Source organism: Dermacentor variabilis, chromosome 6 (genome assembly GCF_050947875.1).
Source record: "Dermacentor variabilis isolate Ectoservices chromosome 6, ASM5094787v1, whole genome shotgun sequence".
Classification (NCBI taxonomy): domain Eukaryota; kingdom Metazoa; phylum Arthropoda; class Arachnida; order Ixodida; family Ixodidae; genus Dermacentor; species Dermacentor variabilis.
This window is the reverse complement of record NC_134573.1, coordinates 83,098,743-83,122,773: the sequence shown is the minus strand read 5'-3', so window position 1 is coordinate 83,122,773 and position 24,031 is coordinate 83,098,743. Positions and strand designations below refer to the sequence as shown.

The window sequence follows — 24,031 nt, the reverse complement described above, 5'->3', positions numbered from 1 at the left end:
TGCTTTTTGTTTTCTTTCGTTTCGGTGAATCGTTGAAGAAACCAGGCGATCACCGCCCGCCGCCGCAGAAGCAGGCGGGCAGAGAGCGGTCCCTAGCAGTAGGGTCGTCGCGCCCCTGGCGGCGGCGAAAGGCGTAACTTGTGGAGAAAAACTCCCATTGCTTCCGCGGCGAATGCGAAGGCCTTAAAGAGAGACCGGCCGTGAACCGGCATGGCTGGCGGATTGGATCGTCGTGGCTTTGGTGAAATCTGAGGTGACTGGAGCCTTGAATCCTAGGGTCAGTCCGATTCGCTGCACCACTGTGAACCAGTTCACGGCGGCTCACGAGAAGTTCAGAAACAGTGCAGCTTGATTCCGGACGTGCAAACCCAGCGCAACACTCGAAACGAATGCAAAGGTGCAGACGCAGTGTAGGCGTTATGCTAGGTGCACGGAGTTCGCAAGTTTTAGAGGTCCTGAACTGCAGGCATGATCGGTTTCTGGGCGTAAATACACACCACAGTTGCGTAGGCACATCAGACGTGTGTAAGCGGGGTTTTAACGGTGCTCGCGCCTGTGTGCTGCGTCGTCTGCTGTGCCACTGCTTCGCACCTGTATGCCTGCACCAAGTCGGCACTGACGGTGGAGCGGCTGCAGCAAAATCATGAAACAGCCTTGCACCTTTCCTGGAACGTCGTGGTTCTGCGGGCGCCATTGCTGCACCGCTGAAACGAATGGCAGGGTGCAGCACCTCGCGAACTGGTTCAAGTGGTGCAGGCGAATCGAACGTACCCCTAGAATACAATGAACCACACGGACTCGCAGACTGACAAAACTTTGTTTTGTGTTCTTTCTCTCCTTAACCTCTTCGCCTTATTTTTTTCCTTTTCGTTCTTTCAGCATCTCATGTAGCGTTGACAAACGCCTGCCCTGAGTCGCAAGGGATAAGGATTACTTAGGCCGGAGTGCTCCTGCGGCCACATGATCATACGTCATCGGCATGGGGCCTTGGTACCCGGCCAAATGCTTGAATGCGCGCCAAGCGCACGTGGTCGCTGCAAAACGTGGTTGTTTGTTTGAATCTTTATTTCTGTGCGTGAATCGGTAACGGCGACTGACAGCGGTGTCTTTCGCGTGTTATGTGTGCCGAACGTGTTTGTGCAGAATTAGAAGAAACTGCGAAATGCCTGGGAAGTGTTGTGTGCCGCGGTGCAATGGCAATTACAAGACAGGCCCCAAGGTGCACGTCTTCTCGTTCCCGAAAGCCGATGAAGTAAGAAAAGCGTGGATACGTGCCATTCCACGTGAAAACCTGGTCGTGTCAGCTAACTCCAGGGTAAGAAATTTTGAATGTTTATTATTTTCTGAGCAGGTTGCTTCTACCGTTGGTTTGCAAGCCCTGTGTACAACTCCTTTGTGCCCAGACCACACGTACGCTTGCGGACGCGCGCCCAAGCATGCGCAGACGGTGTGGTATGGCTCGTACGCGTCGAAACGCGGCGTGATCTCGGGGTACCGCTCCACCCTGTTAACCGCCATTCCTCGCGAAGCGCGCGGACGCGAGCTTGCGCGCGCCCACGCATGCGCAGACGGTGCGGCGTGGCTCGTACGCATGGAAACGCGTCGGCGCTCCTGGCTACGCAGCTACGGCGAGGAACGTTCAACTCTCAGTAAAACAGATTTATATCATGCAAGAAAGTGCTTCTTCTATCCTTTTCGTGCTGATCTAATAGCGATAAAAATATAACAATTATGTTTTAGGTATCGAAGCATTTTGAAACACTGTGAATAACAAAGTGCGAAGCGGTGTTTGTGAGTGCGCCCAGCGAGCGCATGCTGTGATCATAGAGTTTCTCAATATAACACCTACAGGGAAATCTGGCAGCACCGTCTATGGGAGTTTCTTAAAGGGCGCCATGCTGTCATGGGGAATTATGCCATATGTGTCTGCGAGGGTTGAGTTGGCTGGTGTTGTCAGAGGCTTCGTCTAAAACGTGGATATGGCTAGACAAATAAAGCGTTCTTAAAGTGAAATCTTCATAAAATGTTTCCATTCACGCACATTACATCTTTGCTCACCTACAATGCATGACCAAGCGAAGAGAAGCAAGAACAGACGACAAACTGTTTCAAAGTGAGCGCGAATCTTGTCGTCTGCCCTCCAACTTTAGCGGCCCGCTGACACTTTTTACGTATCACGTATGTACAATATATGTACTTTTATGTACAAATATATTTGTACATGCAATAACAATTTCCAGATAAAAACGTTTTTTTTTTGTAATAATAAAGCTAAAACAGCTCTTTACGTGCTGTTTTAGTAGAAAATTAATCATTGTGACAGACAGAACGGTGCTTGCCTGGCTCTCCGAGAAGGATGCCAATCCGAAGTCACAATAACCGGCATTCCCATGCATACCACAGCGCAGTAGCGCCAGATTTCCCTCTAGGTAATATAATGAGAAACTCTATGTTGTGGATGGAAACCACCATTCCTCGCGAGGTGCGGCAGGCGCTAGGCGCGCAGACATGAGCTTGCGCGTGTCCGCAAGCGTATGTGTGGTCTCGGCTTTAAAGGCTAAATGTGTCACGCATAGCCCGCCATGTCATGTAACCGCACTTATGCTAGGATATATTTACTTTCTTTAGGTGTGCGAGCGTCACTTTAAAGCCGAAGACATCGTTAGAAAAACAAGCTATATTGATGAAGCCACCGGCCGCACAGTGACAGCGTCGCTCTCACATTTACGGCTTCGACCTGACGCCGTACCGACGGTATTTCCCGATTGCCCACGCTACCTGTCCAGAGAAGGGACTAGACGAGAGGACCCAGAGAGCAAGCGAATGCGCTTAGACTCCGCCGCCCTTGAGAAAGTGCTTGCGGAGTCAATTATCACTGCCCAGAATGAGGAAGAAGCAGACAAGCTTTGTGATTTGAAAGAATTGGCAAACTTCGTTCGAGGTAAGCAGCTCACATTTTGGCATGTCATCGAATGCTATGAACACGTCATTTTGGCTCACATTTGTAACGATGAGGCTCCTTGGATTAAATACTTTGTTTTTATAAAAGCAGACCTAACTCTAACAGTAAATGTCACAAAAGCACCACTGAAGCGGCTCGGCTCCAAATTGCTAGTTCCGTCAGTGATCGACAGCAAACGACGGCTGATTGAGGGAGTTCAGGGGTTCGACAGTGCCGTTGAGTTCAAGTTCTGAAAACTCAGATATAGACACCTGCAAGACTGTCGTTTCTCTCCTGAGCAAAATATGTGCAACACAAGGAGACTATAACTTCGCGGCCATTCAGCTGCTCACCGAGCAAGTGCAGCTGATGTTAGCAAAAAAAAAGAACGACACCGTTACTCTGTTGACTTCATGGTGTACTGCTGTATACTTTTTACAATATCGCCCCATGCATACAAGTACATGCGCAGTTACAGGAGCTTAATCATGCCACACCCAAGGACCATTTGGTCAACCTGTTCATCATTCGGGATGAACCCGCATAGGAGCATCAATACAGTACATTCCTTCGCTACATGGCCAAGAAGATATCCGAGTTGAATGAGCAGCAAAGCTACGTGACTTTGATGGTGGATGAAATTCTCCTAAAGCCCATTTTTGACTACGAGGGAGGTAACATTGCCGGTATCACATTGAACAACGCAGAAGCAGCGAACAGCATGTGTATTTATGGTGCACAGCCTCATGTGCAAGTTTAACGAGATAGCACACATTGTACCCGTGCATAAGGCTAATGGGAAATTTCTGCGCAAGGTATTGGGAGACATCATTCACGGCTTAGAAAAAAAATGTATACGTAGTCATGTGCGTTGTGACTGACAACGATGCTGTAAATTGAAACGCGATGTTGCCTTTTAAGTACTCTGTGACCAAGGCCCCGAAGCCGCACAGAAAAATTACTGGCAAATGATTTCGTGTTTCTGCACCCATCAGATCCCCACCTGCCATTGTTCTTTGTCATTGATCCAGTGCACTCACTGAAGTGCATGCGCAGCAACTGGTTAAAGCAAAATGACCAGTGTTTCTGGTTCCCCGAGTTTGAGCCAAGCACAACGGGCGAGCGGTGCATGCATTATGTGCATTTTAAGACAATCAAAGATGCAGAGAATGAGCAGCTTCTCCGGTATGGTCACACTTTGTCCTGGAAAGCTGTTTTTCCAACAGGCATTGAGAAACAGAATGTTAAACCTGCTTTGCAGATATTCAGTGAGTCCGGACCGAATGCACTTCGAGTGATTGGAGCCAAGCACAACCTGAAACACTATGAAGAAACCGCCAGTTGCATAGAAATAATAGTAAGGTGGTGGAAAGGTGTCAATGCCAAGACCCCTTTCAAAGGACTCGGACTAAGGGATGACTTCCAAAAGCCCATCTACCCTTCTCCATTCAACTTCAGGGTTTCCTTTCTGGGTGATTTCTTGGACTGGTTGGAAGAATGGATGGAAAGGAGGGAAGGAAAGGTTAGTTGTCTTATGAGACACATGGCACTCTGATCCATACGACACAAGCATTTATTGAAATTGCCAGATACTGCTTTGAGGAGCTCAAGATGCCGTTTGTGCTTCTTGGGAAGTTTTAGACCAACCTTCTAGAAGACCGCTTTGGATGTTACCGGCCACTGGCTGGCTCACCATACCGTTTGTCCATGAGACAAATCTATCAGTGTGAAAACCAGTTGCGACTACAGAGCACACTTCCGCAAATGTGTGCGGTACCTGCAATCGACAATGAGAAAAATAAAAATTGGGAAGAACTGAAAACGAAAGCAGCCATGCCAAGCTGAAAACTCAACATTGGTGTGACCGAACAGGCACTGTCAAAACTGAAGGATACCGTTCCAGTCATTGCCTGTGTTGCTGGTTACTTGGTGCACATTGCTTTGAAGAGGTTGAAATGTGACAAACGCAAAGAGCTCTTGATGAGCGACAAGACTGTTGCAGTTTCGCCCGAAAATCACATGTACGGTCTTGTCAAAGAAATTGACAGGGGAGGGCTGGTTTACCCAGCAATGCCAGCTGTGAATGCTGTGGCTCACAATTACATTGTCGTGGAAGAGCTTTCCAAGCATGCGGAATTTCTAAAGGTCCAAAACCAGCGCCAAGTGGCCACGGAACTAACACTCCAACTGCTCAGTGATGAGGAGCCTTCAGACTGTGACGTCTGTGAAAAGGGATGCACGAGTGACGTGGTGATGAAATATGTGTTGTGATGCAGCACAAACATTCTCAAAATTTTTTGCCGGCAATTGAATGACAAGGTGCCTGAACGGACAACAAGGCTAAAAAGACCCGCCGTGGTTGCTCAGTGGCTATGGTGTTGGGCTGCTGAGCACGAGGTCGCGGGATCGAATCCCGGCCACGGCGGCCGCATTTCGATGGGGGCGAAATGCGAAAACATCCGTGTGCTTAGATTTAGGTGCACGTTAAAGAACCCCAGGTGGTCAAAATTTCCGGAGTCCTCCACTACGGCGTGCCTCATAATCAGAAAGTGGTTTTGGCACGTAAAACCCCAAATATTATTATTAAGGCTAAAAAGTGGAAGCTGCAAACTCTAACAAATAACTTAATAGAACGCCGTTGCATGTAGAAAACACCTGTCTCTCTATTTTCTCTTTCTGCCTAATTTTATTCAGAGTACTACACGCGTAGCCAAAAAAAAGTCAGCCAAGCTTGCAATTATTATGCAGACTTGTGCTGAAGCGTTCCTATGTATCCGCCGAAGTCGGCACCATTCGGTCGACGTCACGGAGGCAGCCCACCGGCCTTGAGCCAGTCTAGGTGGTGTTGCTTCAGTCATAGAGTTTCATACAATAATTGTTTGAAAGTCTATGCTTCAAGTGGTGTCTAAATTGACCACTGGGCAGAAATCTTCATATTCTAATAAAACATGCTCCATCGTTTTTCCCTAGCTTTACAGCAGCAAGCACATGCTTCTTCATTCTTATAGCTTTCTTCGAAAAGTAATGAGCTCCCCTTTCAGTTATCATGAATTGTTTCTTTCCCGATTTCGTATTTTTCCTCTTAAGTAGTTGCTCATGGCAGGTTTCTTTTCCATTGCCACCACCCATGAGATTTTTCAGCCTTTCTGACTCTGCTTGACATTCTTTGTTGCTGTGTTGCTCACCCTACAGGCCTCATACTTCCTGGTAAGCTTCCTGGTTCTTTTCCTCCACTGTGAATCAATGTTTTCCCTGTACAAATACCTGAACACTCTCCCAGCCCATTTACTTTCTTCCATATTCCTCAGCCGTTCTTCATACTCAATTTTACTGCGAGCTTCCCTCACTTCAAAACTAGTCCAGCCCATATCCCCCTGCACAGCTTCATTTGTAGATGGATGGATAGATGGATAGATGAATGAGGCTCAACCCTTTGAATCGGGTGGCGGCAGTGCGCACCACCTAGCCTTGAATGGTACTATATGCATGCATACCTATGTATTTACTCCTTTACTTTTGCGTTGATATTATCCACCAATCAGATAGCCTCCGTTTAGTTATTTCTACCTGTTCAAAGTCTATTTTACCTTCACTGTCCTTAAAACCCAAAGCTTTGAATAGTTCCCCGTTACATTCAACTGCAGGGTAAGTTGTTTACAATAAAGTATCAAGTGTTCAGCCTTTCCTCCTCCTCTCCACACGCCCCGCAACGCAAGTCTATCTCCCGGTATCTGGCTCGGTACGTTTTAGTCCGCAGTAAAACAAAACCTCAAACAATGAGCTTCCCTTAGAGTTATCGTAAATATTTTCTTTGACTATTTCTTGCTTAAACGACCTGTATGTCCCTAATGCTGATTTGGTTTGCATCTCTGTTTTCCACATACCCCTTTTTCTTGACAGATGATTCCTTACCTGTCCCCCCCCACTGCTGCCCAAGTATTTGCTTGACAATTTCCTAGTTCGCTTCCTCCATCTTGTGTCAACATTCCTCTTGTATAAGCAACTGAAAACCTTCCTAGCCCACCGCGCTTCCCCCATTTTTCTCAATCGCTCCTCAAATGCTATCTTGTTGCTAGCCTCTCGGCCCTCGAAAGAAGACCATCCCAGATCACCCTGCACCCCAAGATTTGGTGTCTTGCCATGTGCTCCCAGAGCGACCCTACCGACACCATGTTGCCTAGTTTCCAACTGTGCCCGGGTCTCTGCTCTCATACATAGAACTGCATTGGCAAAAGTCTGGCCCAGAACCATTACCCCCTTCAATATCCCTCATACTACTTCGTACCTATTGTAGTTCCACAGTGCCCTACTCTTCATAATTGCTGCACTTCTGTTACCTTTATTTGTTACATATTTTTCGTACTCTGTCGGATACTCAATTCTATTATTTATCCACGCCCCAAGATACTTGCACTTATCGACTGTCTCAAGCGTGACCTCCTGCATCATATGCTCACCACAAATGATATCAAAAATCATGACTGCTGATTTTTCTTTGCTAAACTTCAAGCCTAATCTGGGTCTCCTTCTGTACCACATATGTCCATCAGTCCTTGCAGATCTTCTGTATTGTCAGCCATTAATACAATATCATCCGCATACATCAGTCCTGGTAATGACTGTTCAATCAATTTTCCTTGTTTGAAAAATGATAGCTTGAGGCTGAGTCTACTTTGCTGTATTTTGGCCTCTAATCCTTGTGGGTACAGCATAAACAACAGAGGTGACAATGGACACCCCTGCCTAAGCCCTCGCTAAATCATTACAGGCTCCGAAACCTGCTTTTCCCATTGTATAATCACCGGGTTACATTTATAGATATCTTTTAAGAAATTGGTTACTCCATCTTCCACTCCTAAAGTTTCCAGAATGCCCCACAAGCCCTCTTGAAATACACTATCATAGGCTCCCTTGATAGCCAAAAAAGCCAGCCATAGGAGTCTGTGTTCCTTTTCAGCTATTTCAGTGCACTGTGTCAGTGAGAACAGATTGTCCTCTAGCCTCCTATGCTTCCGGAACCCATTTTGTAGCTCTTCAAGCACCGCCTCGTTCTCTACCCATGCCTGCAGTCTGTCCTTTATAATCTGCATAACCACCCCGTAAACCACTGGTGTCACTGTTATGGGCCGGTAGTTATTTGTGTCAGCTTTGTCGCCCTTTTTCTTATATATCATTCTCATCCTACTTAGCCTCCATTCGTCAGGTACTTTACCATCCATTAATATTTTGCTCACCACCTTCCTTAATGCTTTCTTAGATTTCGGGCCCAATTTCTTTATTAACATAATTGGAATATCATCGGGGCCTGCCGATGTGCTACTTGGTACCCTCTTCTCGGCTCTTTCCCACTCTCTTTGTCCAAGCGAAAGCAGTGGATAGAGCAGGCTATCCCTCTCCGACATACTGCATGTACCATTTTTCTGTTCTGTGAATTTTTCCCTCATCATGGTTCCTATATGCTTCATTGCCTCCTCTCCTTCTAAACGAGTACCTTGAGCTGTTACTATATTGGCCTCGGGCTCCACCACTGGAAAAGCTGGCGCCACCGTCGGTGTGACGTCCTATTAGGGATCACGTGGACATAGCGGCCGTGTCGGCTGCTTCGGGAGCACTGAAGCGAGCTGAAAACGAGAGTTTAAATTCCCTTGTACGCTGCGGTCCTCATTTAGTGGCGAGATTTTCCCGCTTCAAGTGTGTCCTTTACAATGTTTGAAAGCACTACAATAGTAGTGGCTGCCTTTGAAGGCGCGTTACATGGTAGACTACTGCTTGGTGCCGCAGTGCCGGACGTACGCAACGGAGCCCGGTGTCAGCCTTATTCACACGTAGCCGCAGGACAAGAAGCTGCGTGAAGCTTGGCTCACGAAACATAAAACCGACAAACAGCTGTCGGCTACAACTCGGGTATGCAGTAAGCACAGACGCGAGGAAGATTTCTGCTACGGTGCCGGGTCTGCGATGTTCGGAAAACGCGCATTGAGACGCTCACTCGAGTCCACTGCCCGACTAATGTCATGACGGTGTGGTCTATGAACTTGTCGATGCTATAGATACTGGCAACTTCACTAGAGTGGAAAGGGAACAGTAAGAAGCACATTAAAAAAAAGCATGGCATATGGTCATTTTTTGTGTTACGAACTAATGCACTAGATTACAAAAAAGCAGCAGCGCGAGATCATGCGCTGAGAACACCGATAAACATACAGTGCGACGCAACTTGAGAAATATTGAAACGTCCAAAAATTTAGAAGAAAAAGAAAAGATTGAATCGTCGCGACGGCACATCACAGTCCCCGCGTCGAAGTCTCTACAATGAAATTATATTTGAACAGCTCTGATAGCGCGCACGCAACAATGGTTGCTTGTATACTGTCAAATGCTCATATTCTGCGGCCTAAAGCTCATGACACAGTGCGAAAACGCGCACACGGCGAAAGCGAAACAGTGCGCGGACAAGCATGCAGACGCGCAGTCGGTTGCTGCGAATCTGTGCGACCGCTGCATTGAGGCTTCATTCTATTACGCTCCATTTAGTTATACAAACACTATAAGAACGCATTTCACATAGTTTGCTCGCAGCGTTTACCTACCTTTCACACAAGAAGCCGGTTCGGGAGACACCATCGCGGCGACCGCGCGCAGTGGCGTTCACTGTACGTAATCGGTAAAGAAATAGCGTCTGTAAACGATTCTGTGCTTTCAATTTGCCCAAGATTATTATTTAGACAATAAAAAACTTCTCTCCTTTCGAAAGTACGTACAGTAATGTCCGGGAAAGCTCGTGCGTGGTGTTTTCAGTGAGCGCTGACAGCAAAACCTATGAGGAGCGCGCCGCGTGATCCCTCATACTATGCCAGCGAGGCGCTTCCGATAGATGGCGACTCCGTTACTCCTCGCCGCCAATACCTCTGCTCTAGGCTTGTCTTATTGCCGAAGGAGTTCAGCTAGATGTTGCCAGAATTTCCTAGCTGCCTGTTTATCTTTTTTATTGCTTATTTCTGACAGCCATTGAGACCCTTTTTTTTTATTTTCTCGTTGATCGAATAGGATGCTTTCCTTCTGCATTTTATGTAGTTTACCCATTTCCTCTCTACTTTTGCTTCAGGTTTTCCCTTACTTTTGGAATACCTGTGTTCCCTGGAGGCTTCCTGACGTTTCTTTATGGCCTTTTTAACCTCTTCATCCCACCAGCGCTTGAGTTTTCGTATCCCTTGCCTTGTTTTCCTGACTCGCGCCTTACCTAGCTCACGCTCAAATAGCCCAATCAGTTTCAGTACCCTCTGATATTTCCTCTTCAATTTGTTTGGCCGCTATTTCCACTTGGTCTTCTGAGTAAAAAATCACATCTGGCATTTCCTCACGCGCCATTTGTGCTTTAGTTTCCCTCTTAAAACTGAACTTTAGCCGCATTGAGCGCCCCTAGCAGGAAAATTACGAATTAAGGTATATGACACGATTACAGTAGCTCCACTTGCGCCTTTTATGCTGGAACACGTCGCAGTTGATCTTTCGCCCTCTGTGGCGATCGCTGGAACTTGAGAGAGTGCAGGGCCCGAGCCTGGGGAGGTGTTGGCTTGGGTGCACTCCGTAGCGCTGCCGTAGCGTGCATCAACGTGTATAGGCACGCATAGCATCATTCATACAAAATAGCGTCATCCAGTATTTTTCGAAACAAATGAGCGATGCAACCGGTAGAAATGCTTCGTCTGCCGCAGCTGTTAAACGAGCTGCCCGAGCAGAGGCTCAGCGCCGCCGCCGTCAGAATCCTGAGGTGCGCGCCGCCGAAGCAGAAGCTAAGCGCCGTCGCCGAGATGCTATGCGAGCAGCCGAAGCAGAAGCTTATCGCCGCCGCAGTCAAGAGGACCCTGCATTCCGAGCCGCCAAAGCAGAAGCTCAACGCCGCCGCCGTCAGAATCCTGAGGTGCGCGCCGCCGAAGCAGAAGCTAAGCGCCGTCGCCGAGATGACCCGGAAGTGCGCGCCGCCGAAGCAGAAGCTTATCGCCGCCGCCGCCAAGAGAACCCTGCAGTTCGCGTCGCGAAAACAGAGGCTCAGCGCCGCCGACGTCAGAATCCAAAGGTGCGCGCTGCTGAAGCTGAAGCCAGACGCAAAACAAGGCTGGCAAAGCGGCAGGGTGCAACAAAAACGTTCAAGCGGCGGTTTAGAGGCAATCGGTTTATGACTGGGTGTTCTGCGTGTGATGGGCTCTGGCTCCGAAATGACCTGAAACCGCTACCGGATAGTTGCCTTGAGACGCTCCAGCAGGCATTTCCCAACTTGGACCTGTGCCAATTCAGGCTATGTTCGACGTGTATGCAATCAGTGCGGAAGGGTGACATTCCTTCATCTTCCCACAACCAACGGTTACAAATCCCCAAAGCCAACGCACCACCCACAACGCAATGCGGTGAGTGAAAGAACATCCCATTCCTATCCTTCATAGCTCGTCCCACTGCTGTGACCTCGTGTTTGAGTACCAAGCATTGGTGCAGCATGTTGTATAAACCCATTTCTCTAACCATAAGGCCTTCATGACCATCACGGACTTGGAGAGGGCTGTATCTTGAAGAAAGAGTTATGAGTGGAAAATACAATGGTTTGTAACTGTACGCACATGCATGAAAACTCCTTGCCTCAATATACCACAAAATGAAAACATGTACAGAGCTGCGCTCAAATTTCGCTTTAGAATAGCATAATCTTTGGTGAATTTTTTTCAATGAAAGCTTTCTCGCGTCATTGGACATATGCTTTAGTGTGATAATCATTGATTTGCACCTTCATTAAGATTATGTGCTCTTGGGTTTTCTTAATCTAGGGAATATGTCGCTTGTGCGAAGTTGAAGCTGGTCATTGCTTGAATCTTCAGACAAGAAATTTGAAAGCAGTGAACCTAGTCGTACTATATTATCAGCTTATTTTTGTGTCCACTGCAGGACGAAGGCCTCTCCCAGCGATCTCCATTTACCCACCTTGCGCTAGCCGATTCCAAGTTCTGCATACAAATTTACAAATTTAATCGCCTCGCCTCATTTTCTGCCATCCTTTACTGCGCATATTTCCCTGTGGCACCCATTCTGTGACTTTAATGGTCTGTCGGTTATCTGCCCTATGCATTACATGGCCTGCCTAGCTCCATTTTTTTTTGTCAACTAAGATATCGCCTATCGCCATTTGCTCTTTCTCAGTTAAGGCCCTCAATCATTTGTTCTAACTCTTCCCCACTGTTGCTGAACACGACAAAGTTGTCTGCAAACTGAAGGTTGTTGAGATATTTGGAAAAGGTTGTTGAGATATGTTAGGCTAGGGCTGAAGGCAAGCTCCAGATTGCAGGTTCAAATCCTCGTCCAGTCCAGTACATTTCTCAGGCTTGGAGTAGTGCCTGATGCTGGCAAAAATGCCAAGAGCTGGGGCTGTATAGTAGTCTAGGTGCAATCAAATTAGGAAGGGCCACTGAGCTTAAACAAACGCACTCCCTGACTAGAACAGGAATTGGCCTCCCTGGTGCAATATTAAGCCACTACCTCCCTCATGACTCTTGAGTTGTACTCTATAGGCTTCACTATCCCTCTCTTTCTGATCTCGCCAGGTGCTCTCCGATCATCATGCTTACACAAACAATTCTATCTAAAATGGGAATGTGTAACGTGGACAGCTAGACAAGGAAACCACACATGTGGATCGTTTCCAATGTCCTCCACAGCATGCAGAATGTCGTGATGACATGCTTTTTTCTTTCGACAGAGGCTCAATAGGCACTCATCGAAAACATCATCTTCATAGAGTGTAAACTTAATTTCTGCAGTGCAAGTACCTATAAATGTAAATGAAATTGGTTGCATTTCTTACAGTGATCTCCAGACTTTGCGGTGTCTAGAGAATGTGTTATCGGGGGTATCTTCCCTCATGACTGCTCCCTACATCGACTTTACGAATGTGGCATGATTTTCTCCCGAGATTATGCTTGCTCCAAACTCTCGCCTATAATTTCAGCCGATGCCAGTACTATATTTCTCCTACTCAAAATTACTGACATTTGTCTGTTATGTGGCATGAAGAGTCTTTATGCTGTTTTTCTTATGATAGGCTCAACTCGAAGCAAACATACGAGGGTATGGAAAACGAGGGCTACAATCCCCTGTCTCCTTTTGTATATATGGTGGTTACTTTGCCCAAAACATATTGGAAAAACATGCACCAACTAGCCAACCTGCAACCTCCGATCAAGCATATTGTTTTCATCGTCCTGACAGTGCAAGCTACAACCATGTTCGATACAGTGAGAACGACGACAGTGATAATGAAAATGACAACAATACAGTGCCGGATTCAGGAGCTGTGAGGCATTGTTTTGAAATATATGACGCAGATTGATTTGTTTCAATTATATAAGAAAAAGAGTGATGACGATGCCAAATTACACTGGTGCTGTACAATTCAACGCCCCGAGTAAGCCTTGATTTTACTACTGATTGGGTTTTTGCTGCGAAGGAGCCTATTGGAAGCTAGTGAACGGGATTGATAGCATAGAAATCATCTATTATTACAACCTCCATATGTGCAGTTGTCACGAGGTGCACATGCTACTGTTGTGAACAAAAGACGACGATAGAGACACGAGCATGATCTTGCAATGGTACAAGAAAAAGACGGGAAAGAAAAGGAAGGGATGCTGGAGAGCCTCATGACATGGGCATGGAACATGGAGGTGTTGCTATTGTGGCAGAAGCCATTGGAGCAAGGCAGCAGGGGTGGAAGCCACCTATGCCTGATGCTCCTGAGGTTGCAGCTCTACGTCAAAAGCTGGTGTCCAGCGGGGCGCCAAGCAAGGTCTCTCTGCTTTTGTCCTACGGTCCTGCAGTTCAGTCGCTTGTATCCTGTCTTGTCATGTTGTCTGCCCGCCAGTCTGCAGTTGGCACAGCTGGCATACAATGCCTGCATTGTATGGGCTGTAGAATTCCAATACTTTGCACAAAACAGAGCTTGTAGACTAATTTGCAATTTTGCATCTTAATGTGCCCCTGAAACGGTTTGGACAAATTTTGTAGATGTGTAGGGTACAGCTAAAGTTAATAATTTACACCACAATTTGTGTAAAGGGACTCATATTAAGAGAGTTACGGACAATTAGAAGTTACCCTCCTCCATAGCCATGCATTTTCTCCTCAACTCATTCGCAGAGTGATCGGGGCTAAGCTCTGCCTTCACTGGCTCTGCATCATAATGGCATGTCGTGTCATTGATTTCCCCTTCTCTATGAGCGAGCATGCAAAGCCTCTCCAAACTCTCTGCCAGCTGCTTGGTAGCCGACCTCAAGCGAGAGCTATCAAAGCAGCATGCATTGCGAGCATTCTGTCGCAGCGCCGAATGTGTTTGGTATTCCGGTAACCACAGGCGAGCTCGGCATTTCGACGGATGGCTGGAGGCATAAACTCAAGCTGATGAAGAAACTTTAGCATAGACGTACGTGAGCAGCCTGATCGGTCTGCACGCTCCAGCCATCTGTTGGCGCAGAGCTTAACCAGCCAAACAGCGCTAATATTGCTCTAACCAAGTGTAGAACATTTTAAACATTTACAAAAACATCATATTAATGATTACACTCCTGCAAAAAATTTACACCAGCAGCAAAGAATAATAAATTTCGTTATTGCTACTGTGTGTATTTGAGCTCTGTGCCACCAGGTGGCTGCACCATGCAGACCATTCACATTTGTGCTTCTGCTCATCCCATGAAACAGCATGGTTAAACGGCCAGGCCCTGTCCCCTGGCACTTGCGTTTACCCGAATACCAGACTCACGAAACATTATCGCGGTAGTAATCCTCCGGTATAAAGTGACGGTCGCAAACTCGCAAATCCTGGCACCGATCGGATAGTGACAGCCCGATGCACTGCAGCCAGTCCGCTTGTCTGCTGCCTTGCAGAGGGACATGATGTTGCAGCTTGCCATATTAACGACGCAACAAAGTCGAATCGTGGCGCTCTCGTCAAAATGAGGCACATTGTAACACAATCAGACGACGCTTGCTGTGTGCCGGAAGTGCTGTGTAGAGTAGAGTGTAGAGTAGAGTGAAGTGTAGAGAAAAAGTGTTCTTGTGTATTCTCTTTTTGTTACTTTCCTTTTATAGGAACAAATTAACTAACATTCCAACTATTATGAACAACATTTGTTTGCCATAAAGTTGGAAATATTATTGATGACACGCCTTGGGCAGCCAACTGGATAGCTTTATCTTTATTTATTGAGTCTGTTCATATTAGCTCAAAGGATCTGCTACAGTAAGTAAGCCTAAACTGTGGAAGCGATCTATCTATACAATGTGGCATATCCAACAGAGTAATTTCTAGAATAATTTTCACAAATATTGTAACTGGAGTATGCAGTGAAGTGGAGAGGCTGCAATTTTATAAAAGCAACGCCTTGCTTCACTGGTACTTTCCGTTGCTGAATTCGAGGAACGTTCTGTTGTGAAAAAAAGTGATCTTGACTCGTTGCTGTTTCATTGCTTACGAGTAATTGCGTGTTACCTTCTTTGCATGCTTTCTGTAGAGGCCAGTCCAGGAGAATTGGGGCGAAAGGACAAGAGCGAACAGCGACAGTCCCTGGGGCAATGGTTTGTCACCGAGGAGTGCTCATGGCGAAGGACGCAGGTAAGTTTGACATGGCTGTTTTAAAAGATCCCAGCACTATATGCTACCAGTGCCTGGCACTGCCTGATGCAATGCTGTACTGTGCCTGATGCAATGCTGTACATACAGGCAGGGCAAACTTATGTTGGATCTGTGAGCATATGCCAAACCTCATTTTTATATGCTTTAGTGAAGCAAGCACCTTCTGTTGGGACACTAGATTGTGCATGTGTGTCCTCTCATGCTTGTCTTCTATCTGCCCATACACCCACTTTTTGACAGCTGGCTGTCGAAATCATGATGATTGCAGATGATTACGTTTGGAGGCGGTGTCTGTTTCAGCCATTGTGACATGTGACAATGCATTGTACAGCAATCAGCAATTGAAACGCGCTATTAGGGGCGTGTGGCTGCCTGATACTTTTTCTGTCACCAGTAGGTGCTGTGGACGCCGAGCTAGTGGATTTTTGTACCGCATGAAAGCAAGTGTATTTGTGATGCATTGTGACATGCTTTCGGCCCCTCAGCGATCAGACAGTGCACACTGGTAATGCAAGAAGTGCTGGCGACCATGTGGTCCAAGTAATGCGTTTCAGTCACTGAGCACTGTACACTGTGCCAGCCACATAGTGCAGCACTCCCCTAGCAAAATGTTTTGCAATCATTGTGATTCCAACAGCAGGCTGTCAAATTGTGGGTGTGTGGATAGGCACACAAGTTTTATGAGTCCCGCAAAAGTTCTTGTGTTCTTTTCACAAGAAAGAGAGGCCTGGTTCCAGATCCTTACAAAAAGTTCTTGTGTTCTTTTCACAAGAAAGAGAGGCCTGGTTCCAGATCCTTACATAGAACTGTGTGGACAACAAATACCTCTCAACAAAGAGCGCAAATTTCTAGGTATTATACATGACTCAAGGCTTAATTTCATTCCACACATAAAATATCTTAAAGCAAAATGTCTAAGAACGATGAACTTACTGAAAATTATATCCCACACAACATGGGGTAGCGACAGGAAGTGTTTGATGAATCTTTATGAGAGCCTAATTCAATCATGATTGGACTATGGTGCTGTTGTGTATAACTCTGCCGCCCCGAGTCGCTAAAGATGCTAGATCCTGTCCACCATCTGGGTACCCGCATAGTCATTGGTGCTTTTAGAACAAGCTTTATTCAAAGCGTACACGTCAAATTAAATGAATAGTCGCTCCATCTGCAGAGAACATACATCAGCCTCACATATTTTCTCAAAATACTCCGCTCCGGAGACCCCATAACAGAACGACAAACAAAAGAAGAACCAATTAGGCATACGATAGTATGGACGCCGGGACACACGGGAGTGGCAGGGAACCAAGAGGCGGACAGGATAGCTCGAGGGTACACTTATTACCGAGCATCCAACATAGGCGACCTCGAGGAGACCGAACCTGTATCCCAAGACTATTCGGCGATACTAAATTACTACAAGGGCTGCAGAAAGCGGTATCCACCACCGCACAACTCCCTCAGCAGAGAGGACTCTGTCGCGTGGAGGCAGCTACAAACGGGCTCGTACCCGAACCTAAACGTACTCAGCAAAATTTATCCCACACAATACAATGACAAATGCCCCTGGTGCCACGAAACACCCACGCTGTATCACATAACGTGGGCATGCCAGAAGATAGACGTGGTACCCGTTATACCAAACCCGAGTGCGGAGCAATGGGAGGGAGTGCTCTCCAGCGATCGCCAGGTCGACCAAGAAGGTCTGATTCGGCGAGCACAACTGGCAGCAGCATCCAGCGGAGCCCTGGACTAAGGGCAACCGACCGTTGTGCTAGAAGATGGACGATTCCATCTGCAGACCGCAGAAGACCAGCGAATCTAGAGCTGATAAAGTTTTTCACTCACTCACACTCTCAAAATACTCTAATCTTGAACATCCATGCTCTAATACCTTTAACGATATGATGTGTGCTACACTTTTTTGTAATTGCCCCTCTGTAAGGTAGCTTTTCTCACTGCGTGTGAGGGAGCTTAACGATGAAATGCATGTCCCACTCCTCAAGTATTGCTTAATGCATCCAACCAAGCTTTTACCTCTTTTGGAGTAGCAGGTGGTAGAATGTGGCATATCCTTTCTAGAAGTTACAAAGCGCGCACCAAAAGTCGAAATATGAATGCATTTCCTTGAACTCGAGTACAAGCACTCCTGCACATAGTTCTAAACAGATGCTTCGAAGTCAAATGCCGGGGTGTCTTATGCAGCCGTCGGTCCATCCTTCTCGGAATCCAATGTACTGCATCCGGAAACAAGTATCCTTGCGGCTGAGGCCTATGCGCTATTGTCGGCTGTGAAGCAAATCAGGAAATCAAAACTCCAAAAAGCAATTATATATACAGACTCCCTAAGCGTCGTGAAGGCCTTGATGTCTCTCTGTAAGCACAAAAATCCCATACTTAATGAGCTCTGTTCCATCTTGTGTAAAGCATGTATATCTAACCAGCATGTCATTATATGCTGTGTGCAAAGCCATAGGGGCATAAAGGGTAATGTTATGGCAGACTACGTCAATTGCATCGCAAACTGTTAATCGTACTGCTGCTGTCCCTGTCATAAATCTGAGGCCTTTCTTACAGAAGAAACTGTGAAACCACTGGCAACGCATGTGGGACGTGGAAACAAATAATAAGCTTTACGTGATAAAGCCACAGTTAAGTTTCTGGCCCTCTGCAACAAAATCACGCCGAACAGATGTCCTATTGTGTCGTCTCATAATAGGACACACATTTGGCACCCATAATTTTCTACTCACTCGAAATGAACCTCCAACCTGTGGCAGATGCAGGGAGAGGCTGACCGTCCTCTACGTCCTCCTGTAGTGTTGGGAAGCCAAATCTGAGAGAAAGAGACATTTTTCCATAATATACCAGCAGCACATTCTGCTTCATCCTGTAATGTCTCTCGATCCAGAACTGTTTTTTGATACCAACACAGTCCTAGGTTTTCTGAAAGATGTCTTACATGTTATAGTCCCACACATTCGTAGCGCTTCCTCTCTTCAGAGGATGCCACTACGATTGTAGTATTGTATAGCACATGCCTCCCTTGTGTCTCAAGGGCTCTGGTGACACAGTAGTGCTCTAGCCGATCTTTCCATCTAACATATTTTCATACCGTATCATTTTTTCACAGTGCACTTTAAGCCTCATAGCACACATCATTAGTCATTGCCATAATCTTATTTCATGAAGATTTTACGCTCTTTACAACGGCTATAGTATTTAGGCCCCTTTACAGCCATGTCACATCAACTTTATAGAACTCATCACTTCACTGCGAAGTCACTAACACTGTTATGGTGCTCTTTGGCCATACCTGGCCCTTGCGCCACTAAACGACAAACATTCATTCATTCCTTGGAATTTCGACAATGACAGCCTGCAAAGAAGTGTCATGAAGCAAAACACAGACAGCAGGTGCCTTTTATTTTAAACCTTTTCAGACTCTAGACTCGCATATTATATGTGTGAAACCTCAAAATTATGCAATTTTGGGACGGCTCTGTACTACTTCTGGGATTGGCTCATGGAGGAGGCTGCATTTCAACCAGTAAGGTCGCCTTCGTGCATAGCATTCACTGCCCGCATTTCCCAGTAAACAGTATGATTACATAAGCTGCACTTGCTGGGAAGTGCAAGAAGCAGTCAGGGATCTTTGAATGCATTCTACTCTTAAATGTGAAGCTTGAGCATTCTCTAATTTTTAATGTGGTTTTACTGTACGTATTGTCCTAAATACACATTCTCCTTTCAGCAACAATTTAACGGTAGCTCACTTCACCTGCCCAGCTGTATGGGTTCTTAAGAAGTCACCTGGCCACATATTCAAAAGCCTACGGATGCTGCAAAGCTTGGATGAACCTCTTAACAGTTGAGGTTGTTAAGCGTTAAATAGTAAAATTTTATATATTGACACGTGTACTGGGTTATCTTCTCAGGGTGATCACTTTTTCACCGGCTATCAAAGGTTAAACGTTATCGCTCAGTGCAGGATGCGCTTGCATGTATCGGAAGTTTCTCGAACGTTATTGACATTATATCTGTTGTCTGTCGTCATTGTACCTTGTGTAATCTGGTTGTATGCACAACGCAAATTGTGTGGTACTTTCTGGAAGACATGCGGGCACCAGGGATTACCCTGGAACCTTCGATGACTTGTGTTAAAAGCCGACACGCTGGCCCCACAGAGGAGATTTCTGCCGATTGCCGACTGTGTTCGCCGCTATCGTTCTTTGAGTGTAGCCTGTTTTTGTAGGCACAGGTTCACCCCAAAAAAATGCTAGTTTCATCACTCACAGTTTTGCTGCTTTCTTCACCATCACAACTATGTGACAATATCCTCCTGAGGCACAGAGCGCATTTTGTGCCAAGGATTCTTTTCTTACCACTTATAAACAATGCAAGTTCAGCTTTCAGAAAATCGTAAAACCACATTTTATAGTGTTTGGAATATTTGCAAGTGGACATGGCAGTGTCTAATATCTTGGACATTGCCGATATGCCAAAGACTGCAGTGCGCTCGGCACCAAGATATTACTGTATAGACTAGTCTGAGTGCCATACGTCCAACTTGGCATCCCAAAATTTGGGAATAAGTAGAGTTCCATCAGAGAAGCAATCGCGTTTGGTGCGCCGATGCGAGACACACATCACTGAATTATCGCATGCTGCACACTTCTGCGTGCTCCTACTAGATGGCGAGAGTTCCGCTTTGACCTCTGATGCAGCGGTATATTCGGGGATTCGAGGTGTACAGTAGTAGCCATAATGTTCGGGCCCTTGGGCTGCACCGTGTCAAAATTGTGAAAAAAAAAGGGCGGCCCTTGTATGAGTCTATACGGTGGTTTCTACATATTTCTTTAATCATCCTAAACAATAAGAAGTGCTTAAAAACACATTGTCATTTACATAAGTAACCACAAATCCATTTATCTCTGTGACGAGCCCTGCAACAGGAGCTTGCGCTTTAGCAGAGCTTCTATTTCATCAGTTTAATGTGAGAGCATGACTTGGCTTATTGTGCGACCCCGCCGTCATCAGAAAGCCGTGGCAGAAAAACGGCACACAGAAGACATCATCTTCAACCAAAGAAAAAAAGGAACCCCGCTTCTACCGTTCTCTAGCCGAGCAGGCTAACCACTGCGCAGCCATTGCATTGTGCCACTGTTGCCACAGGCAACAGTGACGAATATCTTTGAGGGTGTGCATGTGGTTAGGCTCTTCCTGGCGGGCAACTTACTAAGTTGCGCATGATAGGAGCAGCGCTCATGTAGGCATAATGCAGTCTTCATCATCCAAATTTAGTTTGCGCCTATGGTTTACATCTACATCAGGCGAGACAGAAAAGTGTAGCCGGAGGCACCAGTGAAGTGCTGATGAAGTATGAGACTGTCGCAATGCAGCGAAACATGCGGAGCGAGCTGCTGCAGCGAAACAACGTTCCCTGCCCAAGCCATTGACAACGCGAAAGGCAGAGTAAGCTGCTGTGGAGCAAGCATGGCGATGTGCAGTGGCTGCAGTTACACTTGGAGACAAGTAATGTTGTCACATTTACATATCATAAGAATTGCTTAGCTGCCCCCATAGCTTTTTAAAGCTCCTGCTCTGGTGAGAAACAAACGTACGTAAATCATACCCTCCAGGTGGCAGCACAAATCCCAGAATAAACCGGAAAACTGCTTTTTGGCAGATCAGCATGTTTCTATGGCCACTGCACCCAGCTTTCTGATGTCCAATATATTGGATAAATGCTCCATTGCTTGCCTTAGGAGGATATAATGCCACCTTAACTATGAAGATTTGACCGTCGAGAACCTTCCTCAATCTACTGTACCACTAGATTGACAGAACCGGTGTCACATGATGTTTTCTAGAGATTCTCCTTGTTCCCTTCTCTTGACCACATCCAGTACATTTGATGTGACTACTGTCATTCTTCCGCTCATGTTGCTTCATATTTAATGCAGTTAGCATTCTTTGGGAATCCCACTTCACCCAGTTTTGCGTTATGTTTGCCTAGTTGTCTGTCTGTGCACATGTTGTCTCTTTCATGCTAATTTGTTTCACCAGGTAGTCTGAAGTCTATAGTCTAATGGGTGGGGCATCGAGCTGCTCTGCTGAGGGAACCGCAGGTTCAAAACCAACTGTTGAACCAATTTAGGTCATTAAGCTTGTGACACTGGACATGTGCCACTCTTCAATGAACCTCTTGCACAGCAACTTGAGTCACTGGGTATGTTCTACTCGGTATGTGCTAGTCTGTATGTGCTGCTCTTCAGCAAACCTCTTTGTCGCTAACTTGCTTCACTGGACATGTGCTACTGGCAATTAGCCACTCCTCAGTGAACCAGGCTATGGCGCAACTTGGGGCAGAGGGGGACATCTCATAATAATCATTAGTATATAAACATCAACTATTACCCATGAACTGTAAATTAGATTGCTAACAGCATTAAAGTCGGCAATCATCTCCAAAGGATGGATGCACAGCCAAGTGGGACACATACGTCAACTTGCTGAGGACAACCGCATTTGGCACATCATAGGTGCCAAAATCTGAAGTAGAGGTATCTGCGTGAACATCGAAATCAAATTGCAACTGAACGCCATGGATGGCATTCAGTAGGTGGAGTGTTGATGGCAAGCCCCACTCTGCCATAGCCTTCACAGTGCAAGTCATTAAAGAAAGAGAGGGACCATCGCATATCCAATAACTCTGCTTCTGCTTAATGTATTGAAATACTTTTTGCAGCAAAGAATTTCTGAAATAGTCTACCCCCAAATGCATTTGTCGACTTCAATAAAATGTGCTTCAAGGCCCTTTTAAAGCGTACTACGTGTCCTGTCATCGCTCCTTTGCCGCTGTCTCTGGCACCTTTGTGAGACACCAATCTTGAAGGATTGCTGTGAGTGCACTGCAGAATGGAGAAAAAATAAAGAAGGATTAACATGCAGGACATTGCTACGTGCAATGCCCTAACTGTGAGGAAAGGATGAGTTGAAGAGGAAGGGGGAAAGTAAACTCTATGCTCCTTGTATTTCTATTAGGTCCTTCTCTAAAATTCCTGTGGGAGTGCATTCATCGAAAGCCATCGCACTCTGTTCTCAGTTTTGAAGAAAGAAGTTTCAGGGCCATTAAAGGGCCCCTAAACCACTTCGAGCTCAAAAATTTGTTACATAGTGGCAGCTGTGTACTTGTTTCCAATTAATATAATGTCGCAAAAATTCTTTTAGAATGATGCCATAATAGCAAGGTTACAGCCATTTCATAAACGACTACGCAGCCGCCACGGTTTCTTGCTCGTCTTTGCTACCCTCCACACTGGGGCTCTCAATGCCTCAATGCATATATGCACCAATTCCATGCAGTGCAGCAAAAAGCTACAGTCTGGTCAAAAAACCAGAAGAAAGGCTCCCCTATTGTCTGCACTTAATTGCCCTCCGTGTGACATCAACTGAAGGGAAACCTCGTGGAAGGATCAGCGGCATACAATATGCAAGACACCCTTCCTTCTTGGAACATACAGTGGTAGTTCCCGTCATGTTGCTACCATTGCTCCTCGTGAGTTGACCGATCGACAGCTTTTGCCCTGCTGGCATCGCGACATGCAAAGAAAGGAGCGGCAAATCCCAGAGAGGAGCATGGGATTCTATTAATTTGTGGCTCACCCGTGCACTGTTCGCGAAAAGCGATTGTCATGGTTTGCTGTTTGTGATGCGCATGTTCACTTAAAATGTGTACAAAAAATGTCAGGGTTGGTTTAGGGGCCCTTTACTTAGCTGGAGAATGAGGGTGTTGTCAAGAGCCCAAAGGAACTTCTCACTTCGTTGCAGGCAACGCAGTGCAAATCCTATGTTGATCAAGTGCGTACATTGGGCAGTCGGACAGAGACTGGACATGTGATGGTGGAAACAAGCGCCCAAACTGCCATGCTCTTCCCATGTACCATCCCTGTGCAGACAAGGCCAATGGTCAGTAAATCAGTATACGTAGCTGCCATGTCTGCAAAAATTCCAGGTGCCTTGTTATTATTAGCTTTTTTTTTTACTCTACAGGTTTAAAAAAATTGACTGTGGCAGATAGCCCAAATGTAATCCTTGAACTGAACTTCTTGAATAGGTGCATGCTATTTTCCCAATAAATCAAAATGCTACTTGACTAATTAACAAAATTTCGCTAATTATTCTCTTACGCAATCACTTGACTGCACGCAATTTAGGTACTGCACCGTTTGAGCTTGCGAGGCATATCCACTTGGAATTTGAACTGAATTCTCAGGATGGCCGCAGTTTTTAATCACATCAACCTTTGTTTTTGTTTTCTCTCTGAGTTTTCTGCAGACACGCATGTCTGTTACGTAAAGGCATGCTCAGGTATAACTGTTCCACAAGGTTACCTTTATAAGTTGATAATG

The 24,031-nt window shown here is 46.1% G+C and overlaps 1 protein-coding gene across 6 annotated transcripts in view; it reads left to right on the top strand.

Annotated features, from left to right (window-relative positions):
• The first annotated feature begins 273 nt into the window (after nucleotides 1-273).
• Nucleotides 274-24,031, top strand: part of LOC142584904 (uncharacterized) — a 36,162-nt gene continuing 12,404 nt past the window's right edge. For 2 of the 6 annotated variants that reach the window (XM_075695240.1, XM_075695235.1), the window contains exons 1-3: nucleotides 10,474-11,346; nucleotides 15,493-15,593; nucleotides 23,451-23,588. In XM_075695240.1, coding sequence (XP_075551355.1) covers nucleotides 10,617-11,346; nucleotides 15,493-15,593; nucleotides 23,451-23,588 — 969 coding nt within the window. In that variant the 5' untranslated portion in view covers nucleotides 10,474-10,616. Of the gene's footprint in view, nucleotides 1,316-2,628; nucleotides 2,942-10,473; nucleotides 11,347-15,492; nucleotides 15,594-23,450; nucleotides 23,589-24,031 lie in introns of those variants that run through there. The other 4 variants (XM_075695238.1, XM_075695239.1, XM_075695234.1 and 1 more) reach the window with 4 other exon arrangements.